The sequence below is a fragment of the Jaculus jaculus genome, chromosome 1 (assembly GCF_020740685.1).
Source record: "Jaculus jaculus isolate mJacJac1 chromosome 1, mJacJac1.mat.Y.cur, whole genome shotgun sequence".
NCBI lineage: Eukaryota > Metazoa > Chordata > Mammalia > Rodentia > Dipodidae > Jaculus > Jaculus jaculus.
This window is the reverse complement of record NC_059102.1, coordinates 269,720,157-269,738,501: the sequence shown is the minus strand read 5'-3', so window position 1 is coordinate 269,738,501 and position 18,345 is coordinate 269,720,157. Positions and strand designations below refer to the sequence as shown.

Here is an 18,345-nt window from a genome sequence, read left to right as displayed (position 1 = left end):
AAAAACCAAAAAATAAATAAATAAATAAATAAACAAACAAACAAAAACAGAAAGAAAGAGGGGCTGGAGAGATGATTCAGTGGTTAAGGTGCTTGCCTGCAAAGCCTAAGGACCCAGGTTCAATTCCCCAGTACCCATGTAAGCCAGATGCACAGGATGACATACACATCTGAAGTTCATTTGCAGTGGCTGGAGGCCCTGGTGTGCCCATCTTCTTTCTCTCTCTCTCTGTATGCCTGCCTCTGATTTTAAAAGATTACATTAATATTATAAAAGTATATATTTTTTATTTTACTAGGTTATGCACATTATCTTATACAAAATGCTACAAAACTTGGGTTTATTACATACTTGATACTTTCTTAGCCATTGCTTCTTTTAAATCTTACTAGAACCTAGCCAAGACTGGCTTTGTCCTCATTGTGTGGATCAGGGAGTTGAGGCGCCAAGAGCTTAGCTGAGATATTCCGTTACACAGGTAACCTGAGGGTCTGTGAATCTGATGCTCAGTTCCTACCCTTGCTGCTCTGCCTCCCTGCCCAGCTTGGTATGAAGGCTTCACCCACCAACCTGTATGGCTACTTGTCAAGTGCCATAACAAAATGATGCAGCCATAAGTTCTTGACAGTTAAATATCATAAGTAAAGACTTTTCATTGAAGTAGAGTATGTGTGTATATAGAAAAGCACATAAAATGATACAGTTCAATTCATTTTTACACAATTAACATACACACATGTAACCAGCACCCACATCAAGAAAAAAAAAGTGACTGGTCTCCCCTAACACCCCCTTAGGCACCTTCCTGCATCCTATTCCCCAGGCTAGCCACTGTCCAAATTTTCTAGCATCATTGGTAGAATAAATGGATTTAGGAATCTATGTAAATGGAAGTTTAAAGTATATGCTCTGTGCTTGACTTCTGTTCACATTATAGTTTGGGGATTTGTTCATACAATACATAATTGTGACTTCTTTTTCTAAGTGCTACAGAACATTCTACTGTGTGAATGTTCCTTGATTTACTTATCCATTCTAGCGTGGATAATGATTTGGATACTTTAGCTGGGTGTGGTGGTGCACACCTTTAATCCCAGCACTTGGGAGGCAAAGGTGGAAGAAGCTGTGAGTACGAGGCCACCCTGAGACCACAGAGTGAATTTCAGGGGCTACAGCAAAACCCTACTTTGACAAACAAAAACCAAAAAAAAAAAAAAAAAAAAAGGATACTTGAATGGTTTCTAAGTTTGGGCTCTTATCAGATGTATGCTATGAACATTCTAGCAAGTCTTTTATATGGGTAGGCTGATAGAGCACGTGTGTGTGTGTGTGTGTTTGTGTGTGTGTGTGTGTGTGTGTGTGTATAAAATATAGATAGATATACTCTTATTGGATGTATAGTCATGGATGGGTTGCTGGGTCATCAGATCATAGGATGAGCTTTCATTTGCTGTCTCTCTTTGTATTCTAAGCCCAGATCCCATTTGCTAGCAGCAGGTTCTAAAAACCACTTTAGAATCTTCTCCCTTGGTGAAATCCCTGGGCAAAGGAAACTTGGAATGATCCTCTTCTCTGCTTTTTAGTCCTGGGCAAATTCAGTTGACATAGATGTCAAAGAATGGACTAAGTTTCTTCTTACAGACAGACTGGCCTTTGCTATTCAAAACTAATCACGTTTCGTAGAATTTTTTCATGTTCTGAAACCCAGATTTTCTAATATTGCCAAATTCATTTTCAGTGATGAAGGTCAAACCCAGGACGCTGCACATGTTAGACAAGAACTCTACCACTGAGCTACACCCTCAGCACAGCTGTCTCTTACTTAGTGCTTGCAGATGTTTATGGTGAACTTCTTGCAGGTTAGGGCTTGGTTTTAAAAGATTCAATCTGGCACAATGATAGTTCTATTTAGATAATATACAATTGATATGATTATTGACCAAAAACCAATTTTTGTATTTGTTTTCTAGATATCCCCTTTATTTTTCCTCTGCTCCCCTTCTCCTGTCTTCTTTTGCATTATTTGAATATTTTTAGGATTCCATCTTAGCTCATCTATTCAGTATATAGGCTTTCTTACCCTCCTCTTCTATATGATAATTGTCACATGTGTGATTGTACATTGAAAATACCTCTGTAAGATGATTTTTAATAAGAATTTTTTTGTTTATTTTTATTTATTTATTTGAGAGCGAGAGACAGAGAGAGAAAGGAGAGAGAGAGAGAATGGGCGTGCCAGGATCTCCAGCCACTGCAAATGTGCATCTGCTAACGTGGGTCCTGGGGAATTGAGCCTTGAACCAGGGTGCTTAGGCTTCACAGGCAAGTGCTTAACCACTAAGCCATCTCTCTAGCCCTTTATTCAGAATTTTAATACATGAACATACAGTAATTTAATGATGTTCCTATCCCATTATTCCTTTTTGTCCTTGACCTCCCAAGCCCTGAGAATCTTCCTCTTTCAAGACAGTCCTTCCTCTGTTTTGTTGTCTCATTCTGTTTCTCTTTCTCTGTCCTCTATATCAAAATGTTGATGGGTTTAGAACCATGCTGGTCTTATGGAAACCACTGTGGGGTCATGAATGCATCAATAAGTTTATGCTGGGAGGACAGTCCCCCAAAATACAATTCTTTATCCTGTGGCTCTTAAGTTCTTTTCTGTCCCCTCTTCCACAGTGTTCCTTGATCCTTGAAGGATGTGGTAGAAGTCTCCTTTAGTGATTATTTCTTGACAGTCCCTTATTTTCTTTGATGAGGGTTGAGTCTCCTCAGTATCTATCACCATCTCCACAGAGACATTATCTAGCAGTGAGAGCAGTGCTCACATTCATTCCACCACTTCCTCTGCAATGCTCCCTGGGCTCTCATGGTTATGGAAGGGGTGACTCTTCCAGAGCTAGGAACTGGGATTTCTCTTCTTATCATCTTGATGAGTCTCAGATCTCCCCAGTATTTGCCACCATCTGGGACTGGAGCCTGTGCTGAGCTCCCTGGTACTCAGCTTCTGGCGACCTACTGGTGTCTCTGGAAATAACTTTTATTTTGTGGTTTTTTGGGGGTAGGGTCTCAGTCTAGCCCAGGCTGGCCTAGAATTCACTATGTAACCTCAGGGTGGACCTCAAACTCACAGAGATACTGCTATCTCTGCCTCCTGAGTGCTGGGATTAAGGGCATGTGCCATGATGTCCAGCTTGGAAATATCTCTTAACACTATATGTACTTGAAAGAATTTTAAAAGGAAAAAAATACTCTACACTTATCCACCCTCCTTATGCACCTCCTGCATTTCTGATGTTCGTGGTGTCCCTCTGAGTTTATTTCTCTTTATCTGAAACACCTCTCACTAGCATTTTTTTGAGATTTTCCAGCAACAAGGTCTCTCAAGTTTTCTTGAAAGTATCTTTATTTTGCCTTTAATTCTGGAAAATATCTTTACTAACTCTAGAATTCTATGTGGTCAGTCTTATTCTTTCAGTTCCTTAACAATATTGTTTGATTGTCTTCCAACATCCATAGATTCAATGAGAAACCTGCAGTCATTCAAATCCTGCTTTCCTTCTAAGCAATGTATTCCCTTTCCCACTTTCCCCCATTTGGCTACTTTCAAGGATTTTCCTCCTTTATTTTGATATTTTTTTCAGTTTAGTTATTATATGCATGTGTGTGGTGGTTTTCTTTACATTTTTTTTCTTTACATTTTCTCCTGCTTGGGTTCCAGTAGGCTTCTTAATCTGTACACATGTCTTTTTTGGGAAGTTTATTATCATTATTTCTTTAACTATCTCTTTAGAGTCGCTGAAGCTCCAGTGACACAATCTGTACAATATTGTCACACAGCTTGCTGACACTCTGATCAGTCTTTAAATTTTAATATTTTCCCTCTGTCTTTCAAATTGAATGATTTTTCTTTTTTAATCATTACAAATATACTTAGTATGGATACATCATGTGTTGGTAACACCCTTTCTCTCATCCTTGCCCCCATTCTGCTGGGCCCTTCCTTGGTGGGGTTGAAGGCATTCCCTGTGGGATTGTGTGCGAGTTGTGCATTGTTGGATCAGCAGTCAGTTGTTGGGGGGAGGCAATGCCCCTGGGCATGATGTCCCAACTTATGGCTCTTAAAATCTTTCCGCTTTCTTTACTGTAAAATTCCCTGAGCCATGATGGGTGTATTTTAAGTCTACTTCAGTGACAAGCTCTTAGAAGCTTCTGGATCTCTGCTTTAGTAAGTGTTAAATATCCTCAGGGTCTGTCTCCTACACCCTGGCACTGATTGTTGGGCTCACCATGGAAACTACATTCTTGCTTATCTTCCCAATTCCTCTGTGATTTCAGCTGGAGCTTGGCTGAAGTATGAAGGGTAGTTTATCTTGTTGGGTCTTCTGAAAAAGAAAAGCAGAGTCTCCAGTGGAGAGTGAAGTCATCACAGGTTAAATGGGATAAGTGTTATTAATTTAGGGAGAAGTTGATGGGGGTATCCTCTCTTTTAGCCAAAGACTAGTGAGAGCTTCACAATGGAGAACATAATGTTTGCCTCCATAGGATTCTAGCCTGGTTCCCACATCCAGATATGGGTTCCTTTCCACTGAGCAGATCTCTTAGCCAAACAGAAAGCTATTGGTTACCTACCAAGGATGTGTGCCACTATTGAACTTGTATGTGCACCTTGTCAGGGTTTGCTTCTGAGTGGCTTAGACCCTGGGTTCAGACTGTTGTTAGCCACATCACCCCAGTAGCTCATGTAGTGCTTTCCAGCATAAGATGGACTGACTATCTGGGGACTGGCTCTGTTCTGAATTCCATCCAGGTCTCTCCATGCTCTGTGTGGCAGCATATGGTGTCTTGAGCAAGAGGTTCTTACCTTTTACCTCAAGAAGTTAATCAAGTCCTTTGATAGAAACCTGTCTTGTTTTGGGGATATCATAGGTCTCTCTGACCAATAGCTCATTGTGGATAGCAACTGCTTACTGGTGGTAGAAGTAGTGTAGTATGGAGTGTGCTCATCATCAATGTTGGTTCAACACAGAATTAAGGAATCCTTTCCACTCTTTCTTCACACTCTACAATTTTCCAACAACCGAAGTCTCCGTTGGTGACCTTTCCTGGGGATTCAGGTGTCTGCATCACCCTGTGCTCTCAGTGCAGCTCCGAGATAGTGAGCAGGTTCAAGCCAGGAGAGGATAAAGAGAAAGAAAACAGTAGAAATAGAAACTCCTCCTAAACTCTGGGTTTACATGGTTCTGGTCCTTTCTGTACTAAGGAGGCTTCTCCAGAGGCTTTTGCTATCTTCACCTAGTGCATGTTTTAGGACTTGGACTACCTCTTGGTCAAAACCAAGACAGAAAGGAGATCAAAACAAAAGAAAACAACAAGCTGGGCGTGCTGGCTCACGCCTTTAATCCCAGCACTCGGGAGGCAGAGGTAGGAGGATTGCCATGAGTTCAAGGCCACCCTGAGACTCCATAGTGAATTCCAGGTCAGCCTGAGCTAGAATGAGACCCTACCTCAAAAAAAAAAAGAAAAGAAAAAACAAAAGGAAACAAAACAAGAGCTAGGGTTGCAGCTCCATAAATAGAGTATTTGCCTAATATGCATTAGGTCCTGGGTTTGACTCCAAACACTGCACAAACCAAGCTTGGTGACACATGTCTGTAATCCAAGTTTATGCAGGTCTGGGAATCAAACCTAGGGTTTTGTGGGTGCTAGACAAAAACACACTCCAAACTGAGTTAAGTCCCAACCCCCCTCTCAATTTTGCACAGCAGGAGAGGTGTGAGTGTGTGTGACTGTGCTACTTGAGGGTCCCCCAACCTCTAACATTTCTAACTGTGGCCGGCAGCATGTCCAGCACTATAACCCACCAGTTTACCACCCCTGGGGAATTCACCATCTTTGTGGAGTGCTCAACCAGCGAGTGGCACGTGACAGCTCAGAAGCAAGTGATGCTGCGAGACAAGATGGAAAGGCTCGTTGTCACCGGATGTGCCGGCCTGTCCAGGCCTGGAGCTAGCCTTCTCTGCCAGGCTGTCTTTGGGGATCCCCTGTGGATTCAGGTGGAACTGAATGGAGGTGAGTCTATAACACTGAACAGGAGAAGGCAAAAGGGAGGCTCCTTCATTCTCCTCCAAGTCTAAGTAGCTAACTCAAGGCTTTAACAATGTTAACGCTGATTGCATGATTAGTGTTTCAGCTACCTTTTTTTTCACTTAGTACCTATGATGTCACTGGCTTCTTTCACTGCTTTGCCTGCGATAGCCCACTTAGGATCGACTTCATGTTTTATAATGGCACTGAAAGGCTCAGACATTTGCTGGGAATTGGAAGTTCAGCAAGCCAGTGACAGTTTTTGCCTTCCCAATCTGATTTCTTAGATCATCCATTTAGTGTATCCAGCTAGGAGTATTGTCCGCACACTGTGAGGGAGCCCCTACTTAGTGGAAAGTAGGCTGAACAGCTCCATGTTGACAGGTTCTAGCAACTGTGTTTTCAGTCTTTTGTGATTTTTTTTTTTTTTTTTTTTTTTTTGTCCTAAGGACCAAACCCAGAACCTTATACTTGCTAGGCAAACACTCACCCACCGAGCTAAATCCCCAACCTTATGTTTACAGGTTCTAAGCAGTAACCAGTGGAGACTGAAAGAAATCTCTCCATCTTCTTTGGCTGAAACAAGACTTGAGGCTTATTCTCATGCATAAAAATCAGCTCATCCATTAAGAGATTCCACCTTGTGGCTGGGGAGATGGCTAAATTGGGAAAGTACTTGCTAAACAAGTATGAGGAATTAAATTTGAGTCCAAAAACCCACAGTTAAAAAAGGAAGCTGGGAAGCTGGGCATGGTGGCTCACGCCTTTAATCCCAGGACTCAGGAGGCAGAGCTAGGAGGATCACTGTGAATTTAAGGCTACCCTGAGACTACACAGTGAGTTCCAGGTCAGCCTGGGCTAGAGGGAAACCCAACCTCAAAAAAAAAAAAAACAAAACTCAAAAAAGTGTAAGTGAGCAGAGAGGATCCAATAATAATCGCAGTTACCATTTGAGGAGGTGGCATGTCCTTCCCTATTTCTTTCAGCCCACATCCATGATTATGTGACTAATCTGACAGTGGAACATGAGTCTGAAACAAATCACCTGCATGCTTGTTAACAACCTTCTTAAATGTTCCTCACCCCACCCAGGAACAGGGGTGACTTATGCTGTGCTTTTGAGTAATATAACTCTGGCTGAGTCTGTCACCCAGAGAGGCTCGCTGCCCTACAACCTGACTCTGGACAGAGAGACGCAGGAGCTGCTGGGCCCTGGGATGCACTGCCTGGAGATCCGAGCCATCAGCAACAGCACCACCTCCACGCCCTCTGTAAACATCACAGTCCATTTTGTTGAACTACTCTCAGGGCTGTGGGCATCTTGGGCTTCTGACCAAGTGGAGCTTGGGCAGGACCTGCTGGTCAATGTCTCAGTGGCTCATGGAACTCTGGAAGAGCTGACCTTTGAAGTGGTAGGACTCCATGCAAACTTCTCCCAAAAAGAAGAAAGCACCGGGGAGACATTTGGGACGTACCCTGTGGCAGTTCCGGTTGAAGGTACACTGAAGCTGATGGCTTCTGCTTCTGTACATCCCTCCTTCTCCATGTCTGACTTGTACCAGCCAGCTTTTTAGTGTGTCCGCAGTGCACTAGTGGCTCATTTGATAAACGTACCGAGCCCATCCCTTGGAATAAGAAGACACATATACCACTTGACCCTAAAGAGCTCGCAGGGCAGGGGCTCTCACCATGAACACTCCTGACACTGGGGCTGGGTAACTCCTTGTCACCTTTGAGGCTATCCGCCACACTAAAACCTTGGCTTCTGTCCACTAGATTCAAGTAGTGCCAATGTCTCAGGTCATGACAGACAAAAAAAAAAAAAAAAATGTCCTCAGACATTGACAAATTTCCAGTGAGGGACAACACCTCCCCTTTGAATACTACTAGAGGGGAGCAGGTGTCTGCCAATGTCTCCAACATTTCTGTAGGAGAGTACAGTCTGGGAAACTGCAGTCTGTGACTGGTGAGAGAGACAGAGGTCAAAGGTGATGGCAGAGGAGGTGTCAAGATGCTGACAGAGGAAGGACGTACCAACCAGGGAGAAGGTCACAGCACACATTTGCACTTAATCTGGTTCCCTGGAGGGTGGTGGGGTGGATCAGCAGGAGGGAATGTGGGGATGGTCTCTGGCCTGCCCAGGCTCTGGCCTACACTACCCTGGATCTCAGAGGTACATCAGGAAGGAAATGACACTGGGCATGTACGGGATGTATGGACTTGGCAAAAGGAACAGCAGGGGTGGTGATAGACGGAGGCTGGGAGCATGGCTTGGCTGGTAAAGCTTCTGCCATGTAAGCTTGAGGACCTGAGTTTAGATTCCCTATACCCATGTAAGAATCTGGGCGTGGCAGCACCCACTAGATTCCCAGCGCTGGGAAGGAGGAGACAGAAGGATTACTAGGGCTTGCTGGCTAGCTTGTCTAGAAGAATTGGTGAGCTACAGGTTCAGGAAGAAACCTTGTTTACAAAAATAAGGTGGAGAACAATAGAGATACCCAATATGATCTTATGGCCTCCATACACACATGAGCCTACACACACACACACACACACACACACACACACACACACACGAGTCTGGAGATGTTTTTCTCATTGTCAGATGATTAACAGTCCAAAAGATCTGGGCTACTCTGGTAGGAGAGAAGACACTAAAGGGGCACACAGGTCTTTGCCCTTGGAGCCATTATTTGAAGCTGTCTCTGTCAGGGGCTTTTGTGGGCTTCTGAGGCCCTTTACTGGGTCTCAGACTATAGCTCCCAGGATGGAGATGGCCTCTCCCAGTTCCCTCTGTTAGATCCTCATTCTCTAACCTCTTCAGCACCTGTCTTCCCAAGGCCCTCCGCTGGTCCATAGGGAGTTCTTACCCATTCTTGTCAGTCCATTGTGTTTCCCAGAGAAGACAGGCAGTTCTTCCCTCATTCCCTTTCCCTCTTTCCACACCTCCAACCTCCATCATAGACAGATCCTGCCTACAAGGTTCCCCAACCTTACAGAACCTTCTCATCCTTTGAGATAAAGCTTTATCCTGGCTTGAGCCCATTCCTGTTTCTTTCTCTCCCAAGATTAAGTGACCCCATTCTGTACCACTCTGTCCCTATGCCAGTCCTTGCCATGGTGAGGCACTTACCATCTATATATCTGCTAGAGGTTATGTGTCTTCATCTCTATGTCCCCAGAACTTTGCCCCATGTTTACCATACAGCAGGGCTCATTAAACATTTAGAGATGAAATATTCTGGAGCTGTTGTTGGAATGAACCCTGCAAGAGCACAATGCTCAGATCAGATTGAACAACTAATGACAAAGCCCATGACTCTTGGCTCTCGTTCATTGCAGGCACCTTTCTGGTCACTGTGCATGTGAGGAATGCCTTCTCAAACTTGACCTTGGAGATCGGAAATATCACTGTCACAGGCAAGGTGTTTCTGTTACCAGGAGTCCAGGGTGCTCCACCTACTTGGGGCTTAGCAAAGGGCCTTTCAAACAGGATTCTGGAGACTTTGTTCTGCAGATGATCAGAACTCTCTGGTTACTTGAAGGAGATGGTAATGGGAAGTAATAGAAAAATTTGGTGTTGGGGAGATAACGCAGCCAGTCAAGTACTTGCTTTGCAAGCCTGAGGACCATTTGCGTACCAGTACCCACAAAAAATTGCCGGGTATGGCGCTTGTCACCACAGCACTGGAAAGGTAGAGACAGGAGAATCCCTGGGGCTGGCTGGCTAGCCAGTCTGTGAGAAACCATGTTGAAAAGAAGGTGGATGGATCTGAAGGAACAACATTCAAAGTTGTCCTGGGGTCTCCACACACGTGTGTGTGCATGTGCATGTGCACATACACACAAAAAATAAGTAGTACTGAGAGATAATTAACCTGTGTTGCTTCAAGCCACTGAGCTTGTGGTGCTGTGGATACAAGGTGATGTGCATAAGTTATGCACACATCAGTGCTCCTACGTCCCTGAGAAACAGGGTGGCCTCAGCCTCATGTGAGGATGAGGAAGCTATGGCAGAAGGAAGAACTGAGCTGAGCTGTTCAGGTTCACAGAGCCAAAGAGGCAAAAAAAAAAAAAAAAAAAAAAAAAAAAAGAAGAAGAAGAAGAAGGTGAGCACACATGGTTGTTCACTGTGGTCACTCCTACCAGTGTGCCAGAGTTGTCTGCTTCTGTCTCCTCTCACTCACCATTTGGTCATGTCAGGCTGGTAGCTTGAGATCCATCTTGGTGGAAATATCTATTCCATAGACACTGGCACATATTATAAATCAGGGGTTCTTGCCCCACCACCAAGTGACAGCTAAACAGCAGCAGCCCACGGTGCACTTATCTGACTCTGAGTCCTTTCTGGTCTACCAGCACTGACAGATGTCTCCTTTTTAACTTCCGAGGAGGTGGTGTTGGCCCAGTGGTCCTGGGCATGATGGCTTTGTTTGTGTCCTACTTCCCTCTCACTCCAATATTGTTTCCCATGCTTATTAGAACCATTTCCAAAGATGGGCTGATGCCCCCAAAGCATCTTCAGCATGATCCTCTCTGTTTTTTGTAAGTTATTTGTCTGAGAGGAGTCTTGATATACTATCCAAACTGGTTTCACACTCCCAGGCTCAAGTGATCCTCCTGCCTCAGCCTCTTGAGTAGCTGGGACTGTGAGTGTGCACCACTAAGCCTGCATGAGTCTACCTTTAAAAAGCCTTCCATGAAGTTTTCCACTGAAGCTTACTACCTGCTCTCACTATGTTCATAGCCCCTTCCAGTCTCCAAGAACCATCTGGAACAAATGCTGAAGGAAACAATGTGAGTATCTTTTAAAAACATTTTAACTTTACAAGAAGAAGATGCCCAAACATTCTGTTTATTTTTAAGTTTTGGGTTTTGGTTACCAAAAGCCAGAGTACCCAGAATCCCAAAGCCTTCTTCTGTTTGTATTCATGGCAGTCCTGCCTTCTTCCATTTGAAAAGAGACTCAAAAGGATGGAAGTCAAAGTATGTTCTCTAACCATAACAGAATCATGTTGTAAAACAGTAATGCACCCAAGATACAGAGACATGAAAGTAAACATCACACTTCTATAAAAAAAAAAAACAACCTAATGGGTTAAAAGAAGAATTGTAAGGGAAATTAAGACATATTTCTAACTAGGATTATAATGACCCAAATTTGTGGGATACAGCTAAAGGAGCACTCAGAGGAAAATTCATAGCCTTTATTACTTACATGAGAAAATAAGCTCACGGTCTTTATGTTAATAGCAAGCCTGACTCTTCAACTTCATGCTGCTGACACAGTTCCTTCCTGCATTTATGGAATAACAAAGACCTGTTGTGTCTCTGTGCTATCCAAGGATTGGTATTAGGAGCTAGGAGAGAATGGAAATGAACAGATGTAGTCCCTGCCTTCATGAAGCTCAAATAAATGAGAAGAAATTAGGACTGTGAAAAGGGCAGAGGAGATGGCTCAGCCAGTAAATGGAGAAAGTAGGAACTGTGAGAGGGCCTGGGGAGATGGCTCAGTCAGTAAAGTATCTGCTACACAAGCATGAGGACCCAAGTTCAGATCCCCAGCACCCATATAAAAGCTGGGCATGGTGGTACGTGCCTGTAATCCCTATGCTGGGGAGACAGACACAAGGGAGTCTCCAGGACTTTCTGGCTATTCTAGCCAAATTGGTGAGCTAAAGATTCCATGAGAATCCCTGACTCAAAAGATAAAGTGAAAAGTGATGAGGAAGATGTCTGGTGTCAACCTCTGGTCTCCACATGCATGTGTACACATGTGCCTGTGCATCCACACACACATGTGCATCCTTCACACACATGAATACATATACACATGCATGCATACCACACACACACACACATACACAAACAAAAATAATTGTTATTGTCTAACAAGAACCAATGGGTGCAGTGACAACAAAGGCCAGAGGTCAGACAAGGCCTTTCAGGAGGTGGTATAGAGGAGCCGGCGTGCTGTGGAGCACCTCTGTAATCCCAGCCTAACAGGCAGAGTCAGTGGAGACTGTCTTGAGTTTGAAGCCAGCCTAGGCTACATAGTGAGGTCCAGACCAGCCAAGGTTACATAGTGAGACCTTGTCAAACAACAGATAAGGTTGACATAAAGATAAGCCACAGTCATAGTGGAGGGCTTTCTGAGTAGGTGGAGTGAGAAGACCCTTAGTGTGGCTGGAGTCTGGTGAAGAGGGAGGTGGAAAACTGACAAGAGATCCACGGGGGCCAGATGATATGGACCGGTAGGTGCCAGAGCAAAGGGTTTGGCTGGTGGGAGGCCGGCAGAGATGGAGTTCTACTGTGGCCTCCTGTTATTCCAGCCAAGCCCTCTAGTTTGAGCAACAGGCTCACAGCTGAGTAGTTTAACCGGTCCCACCAGAAAGTCCTCCTACCAGTCCCAGGCAGCTCTCCGTCCTCTTCCTTTTGATGCTTCTGGAGCCTGTCCATGGGGAAGCCTCCCCTGGCTCTGCTGTCACTGTCCCATGTATCAGAGTAGCAGCTCCGTACCTTTCCTGTGTGCCAAATGTGGCAACCCCTTGCAAACCAACTCCAGACACATGTGCTACCTTGTACGTCTGGCTTTATGTGGGTACTGGGAAATTGAACCCAGGACTTCAGGCTTTGCAAACAAATGCCTTTTTACTGCTGAGACAGCTACCCAGCCCCAAGGTCCACATTTTTTTGTTGTTCTTTTTGTTTGTTTGTTTGGTTTTGGTTTTTTAAGGTAGGGTCTCACTCTAGCTCAGGCTGACCTGGAATTCACTCTGTATTCTCAGGGTGGCCTCAAACTCACGGCGATCCTCCTACCTCTGCCTCCCAAGTGCTGGGATTAAAGGCGTGCACCACCACGCCCGGCTATTGTTTTGTTTTTTTGAGGTAGGGTCTCACTCTAACCCAGGCTGCCCTAGAAATCATAGCAATCCTCCTATCTCTGCCTCCCGAGTGCTGGGATTAAGGGCATGTACCACCACACCCAACTCCCAGGTCCACATTCTTAACCAACTGCCTCCCCCTTCCATGGTCTCTTTATCTGCCTTAATACATTCCCCCTGAGCTTCAGGGTGATGGCCGTCTCTGTTCCCATGTCTCTAGATGTCAGAGCAGAGCCCAGTGGAGAGTGACCTTTATCTCTGAGCCCACTCTCAGAATAAAGTTACTTATCCAGTGAGTCCCAGCAAAGGGCCACATGGCTCCTGAGAATAGCCATGCAGACCAGCCAGGGCCTTTTTGCATTCCAAGCTTCACCCAGTGGCCACTGTCAGAACACACAGCTCTGGGGAAAGAGAATAGATTGAATGCAGCACCCCACTGTGAGGCTAATTGTAGAGGGGCAGCTCACTAGTGGTCACTTCTTTTGCAGGGAGACAAGGTCATGGAGGTACACACGGAGCCTGGTCTGTTCGCAGACCCTTTCACAGCAGTCACACTGCGCTGGCCAGACGGCGACCCGGACTTAGGCTTCCACTGGTCCTGCGGTAGGTATTTTCTTACAAGAAGCTAGGCATAGAGCCAGACTTTTCTGTTGCATATTTGTCTTCACACTGGCATGACTTACATCTGACATTCTGTATAACTTGTGTGTGTCAGAGATTACGGAGTCCATGGAAGTGAGAGGTAGAGGAGTAAGGCAATCAAGAGGGAGAGAGGTCCTGAATGCAAGGTGACAAGGTGGTAGAGAGATCAAAAGCAATCATAGGGGCTGCAGAGATGGCTCAGTCAGTAAAGTGTTTGCCTCATAAGTGGAAGGACCTGAGTTTGATCCCCAGTAACCACATAAAATGCAGGGTGTGGTGGTGCATACCTGTCATCCCAGTGCTGGGGAGGCAGAGACAGGAGGATTCCTGAGGATCACTGCCAAGTGGTCTACACTAATCGGTGAACTCTAGGCCAATTAGAGACCCTGTCTCAAAAAAAAAAAAAAAAAAAAAGAGGGTGGACAGCATTCCTGAGGATACCCACAGTTGTCCTCTGGCCTCCACATGCATGTACGCACTGCCCCCCGACACACATTCAAAAAGTCATAGCTGGGCACGGTGGTGCATGCCTTTAATCTCAGCACTTGGAAGGCAGAGGTAGGAGGATCACTGGGAGTTTGAGGCTAGCCTGGGCTAGAACAAGACCCTACCTCAAATATATACATATATAAAACACTAAAAGACAATCTACTTTGTTCATCCTCGCTATGCTTTGGGAATTTCAAACAATGTCAGGGATGAAATATTCCTCCCCGCTGGGTGGATTCCTCCCTACATACACATACACACACCCTATATCACTGGGGAAAAAAAAAGAGTCTGGAGGATGTATGGGTGGAAGCACAGGCTTTTAGTATTGGGGTGCACTTTTAATATAGATATATCCTAGTTACATACACATTCTTTTAGAAGTAAAATGAATGTTATTCATACTGCACATGCTGCTTTTGTTACCTGGTGTTTTTTTTTTTTTTCTTCATTAAATAACGTCCTGAGCCAGGTGTGGTGGTGCACTCCTGTAATCCCAGCACTTGGGAAGTGGAGGCATGAGGATCAGGAGTTGCAGGTCATCCTCCACTACATAGCAAGTTTGAGGCCAACCTGGGCTACATGAGACTCAGTCCTGAAAACCTGCTGTAATGACAAGAGCATGTTCTGCATGCTTTGCTGCCATAGTGCCCTCCTGTGAGCTTCATTTTCACCATAGCTGCACAACAGACCATCAAGCCAGAATGCTGTCATTTGAGTCTTTTAGGGTTTTCCATTTGTTTGTTTTTATAGACAATGCTGTCATTAGTTCAACCTTTGTTTTCTTCTGTGGCTATTTTCATAACTACCTTACTAAAAATGGATTAACTAGAGGCTCTTTATGGTGACCCACCTCTGTCATCCCAGCAGATAGGAGGTACAGGCAGGAAAATCATGAGTTTCAGGCTAGTCTGGGCTACCTAAGCCAGACCCTGTCTAAAACAACAATGCATTAGTCAGAAAGTTCCATGTGCCAGGTGCAGAGCTACGGTGAGTAAGTGTCTGCCCATCTCTCTCAGGGCGTTGCTGGACTCAGTGGAGGGACTGTGTTGAAAGGCGGCGGCTCCACACAGACCAGAGGGAGCTGGTGGTCCCACCATCCTGCCTGCCAACACCCTACTCTGCTGTCACCTTGCGCTTGGCCATCCTCAAGGGCCAGCAGCTGGAGCACAAGACAGAACGGTGTCTCTATGTGTCCAGTCCCCTGCGCCTTCCGCTTCAAATCAGGTGGGGCATGAGGCCCTGCTCCTCAAGGGCTGCCATTCATTCACCAGACACACTTTCTGAGACCCAGCACAGGCTGGCTCCGACTTAGGGTCCTGCCCCCTGGGTTCGCATAGGGCTCACTTCCTGGGTATTAGCAATTGACTGATGGAAAAGAAAGAAGGGAGACAGCACAGGCCTATGACAACTTCTCTAGCTTGGGGTGGGCTTCCAGCAGAAGCTGGGCTTCAGAGTTGTTGAGAGCTGGGCTGTTTGTGGCTTAGTGGGTAGAGTGCTTGTCTACCATGCATGAAGTACTGGGTTTGACTTCTAGCACCACATAAAGGGGGGAAAATGGAGGAGGAGGAAGATCTAATGTGCCAGATAAAGGAATCTGGTGAGGGAACAGAATGGGCAAAGGAGAGAAGAGAATCAGGAAGTGAGAGAGACCAGTTCCTCCTTGGAATAGAGGAGGAGAGAGAGAGTAAGGTGGGGCTGGTTCAGGCAAGTCCTTGTAGGCCATATCAGATTTGAATCTTCTCCCGAGGCTCTATACAGAAAGTCTTCCAAGAGTTCTGAGCAGGAGGGGACATGGTCAGGGCTCGCACCACAGCAGACCCTGAGGAGAGAAGTAGGGAAGTTGCATGGTTTGGAAAGTTCTACAATAGCAGAGGGTGGTTTGGACATGCAGCAGATGTCGAAGTGACTCTCAGGGGCTCCAGAGAGGGAGCAGGACATTACAGGATTCAGACACATATTCTGTATTCCACCCACCCACTCAGGAGTTGTGTCACCTGGGACAAATCGTGTAAGTCCTCTGAGCCTGCTGTGCTAGCATACGCGTTAGGGGTTCTGACCCATCATTCCCAGAGCTGCTATGAGCATCAGATATCCAGATGCCTATGGAAGTCATTTATTCCTGTGACGCATGCCATAAAAACACAGTGCTGGGGCCGGGAAAGCATTCACAGTAAGCAAAGTACTTCCCACACAAGTGTGAAGACCTGTGTTTGGATCCTGGAATCCACATAGATGCCTGGTGTGGTGGCACGCACCTGTGCTTCCAGCATTCAGGAGGCAGAGACAGGCAAGTTTGCTAGCTAGCTAGACTAGCTGAATCAGCAAGCTCCAGGTTCACGGTAGACCCTATCTCCATAAACAACGTGAAGAAAGATCAAGGGAGACACCCAACCTCAGCCTTTGGCCTCCACAAGCACAAGCACATGCATATGCACACATGTGTGCATGAGCACCCACACACACATGGGTACCCATACTTACAGAAACACACATGAATGCTTAATGCATGCAAAAGCTCCACAGCACTGTCACTATTATTAAAGCTAAAAAGAATCTCTGAAGTAGTCTAGGTTTATCCCTTCACTTTGCAATGAGGAAACTGGGGTTTAAAGAATTGAAGGGATGGGCTGGGGGAATGGCTTGGCGGTTAAGGTATTTGCCTGCAAAGTCAAAGGACCCAGATTTAATTCCCCAGGACCCACGTAAGCCAGATGCACAAGGGGGCGCATGCATCTGGAGTTCATTTGCAGTGGCTGGAGGTTGAAGGGACTCATAGAGGGTGAGCAGTAAGTAGAAAGAGACAGGATTTGAACCCAGGACTCTGTTCCAGCCTCCCATCCATACCACTGCATATGGAGTGAAATGGGAATCTGGCCCGGCCATGTGTCTCTTCAGCTTGCTGACAAAGGTTCTGTGTTGGTTTTTTTCTTTTTTCTTTTCTCTCTCTTTTTTTTTTGTCTTGTTTTTTTCAAGGTAGCTTCTCACTTTGGCCCAGACTGACCTGGAATTCACTATGGAGTCTCAGGGTGGCCTTAAACTCACAGCGATCCTCCTACCTCTGCCTTCCCAGTGCTAGGATTAAAGGCGTGCGCCACCACGCCCAGCTCTTTTTTTTTTTTTTTTAGCAATTGTGGGTTTTACTCCATTTTGCATTTGGACAAAGGTCATTTCTTACCCTCTCCAAAGATTTGAAAAGAACTGGGCACTTAGCAGAGCATGGTGGCACATGCCTTTAATCCCAGCAATCAATAGTGAGGCAGAGGTAGAAGAATTGCTGCGAGTTTGTGGCTAGCCTGGGACTGCAGAGTGAGTTCCAGGTTAGCCTGGACTAGAGTGAGACCCCATCTTGAAAACAAAAACAAAGAACTGGGCAAGAAGCTGGGCGCGGTGGCGCATGCCTTTAATCCCAGCACTTGGGAGGCAGAGGTAAGGAGGATCATCATGAGTTCAAGGCCACTCTGAGACTCCATAGTGAATTCCAGGACAGCCTGGGCTAGAGTGAGACCCTACCTCGAAAAACCAAAAAAAAAGAATCAGTCAAACACTAGACAGGTGGTCACAATGTCCAAAGGAACTTCCTCTCTCTCTATTCTGTCTCTCTTCCAGCTGTGAGGAAAACTGCCAGCCAGTGAAAGCTGACCAAGACATTCTGCTCAAGGTCACTATGGGAGACAATGATGTAGCTGCCATGTTTAGCTGGTACTTAGACGAGCCCTCACTGGAGAAGGTGAGGATACCACATCACATGGATCATTCCTTGGAATGTGTTAAACATGCGATCCTGAACTCACAGGTGTCAGCCTGACTCAGAGCCAGTGTAGGGGAGTCGGGTTAGGGAGCATGCCACAAGGGAACTGGGAATACACAGCAGGATGAATGGATACAAAGGAGTCAAGCCTATGGGAGGCAGATGCTGTTATGCCCTAATCAATATCCAATTCCAGGCTGGTGTACTTTCCTCCAGCTGTTGTGCAGGGGCTGTGGCTTACCGCTGATGGGTGTGGGAGGTCTAAGAGACTAGCCCCCTTGCCTCAAGGAAGGCAATGTACATTCAGTACCTTATGCTACGGAGCTCCATGGGGCCAGGCTGAGGCTGGAACCCTCCCCTACTTTATTCTTTGTATTTGTATGCATGTGTGTGTGAGTGTGGCCTCACACTTGCCATGACACACGTGTGAAAGTTAAAGGACAGCCATTGGTATTGGTCATGCCCTTCCATGTCGTTTGAGACCAGGTCTCTTGT

At 45.7% G+C, this 18,345-nt stretch overlaps 1 protein-coding gene across 1 annotated transcript in view; it reads left to right on the top strand.

Annotated features, from left to right (window-relative positions):
* Positions 1-18,345, top strand: part of Pkd1l2 (polycystin 1 like 2) — a 113,147-nt gene that overhangs the window by 18,808 nt on the left and 75,994 nt on the right. Inside the window, exons 6-12 of the mRNA XM_045143266.1 lie at positions 5,840-6,069; positions 7,177-7,581; positions 9,427-9,504; positions 10,832-10,881; positions 13,457-13,571; positions 15,119-15,326; positions 17,709-17,829. Coding sequence (XP_044999201.1) covers positions 5,840-6,069; positions 7,177-7,581; positions 9,427-9,504; positions 10,832-10,881; positions 13,457-13,571; positions 15,119-15,326; positions 17,709-17,829 — 1,207 coding nt within the window. The remainder of the gene's footprint in view (positions 1-5,839; positions 6,070-7,176; positions 7,582-9,426; positions 9,505-10,831; positions 10,882-13,456; positions 13,572-15,118; positions 15,327-17,708; positions 17,830-18,345) is intronic.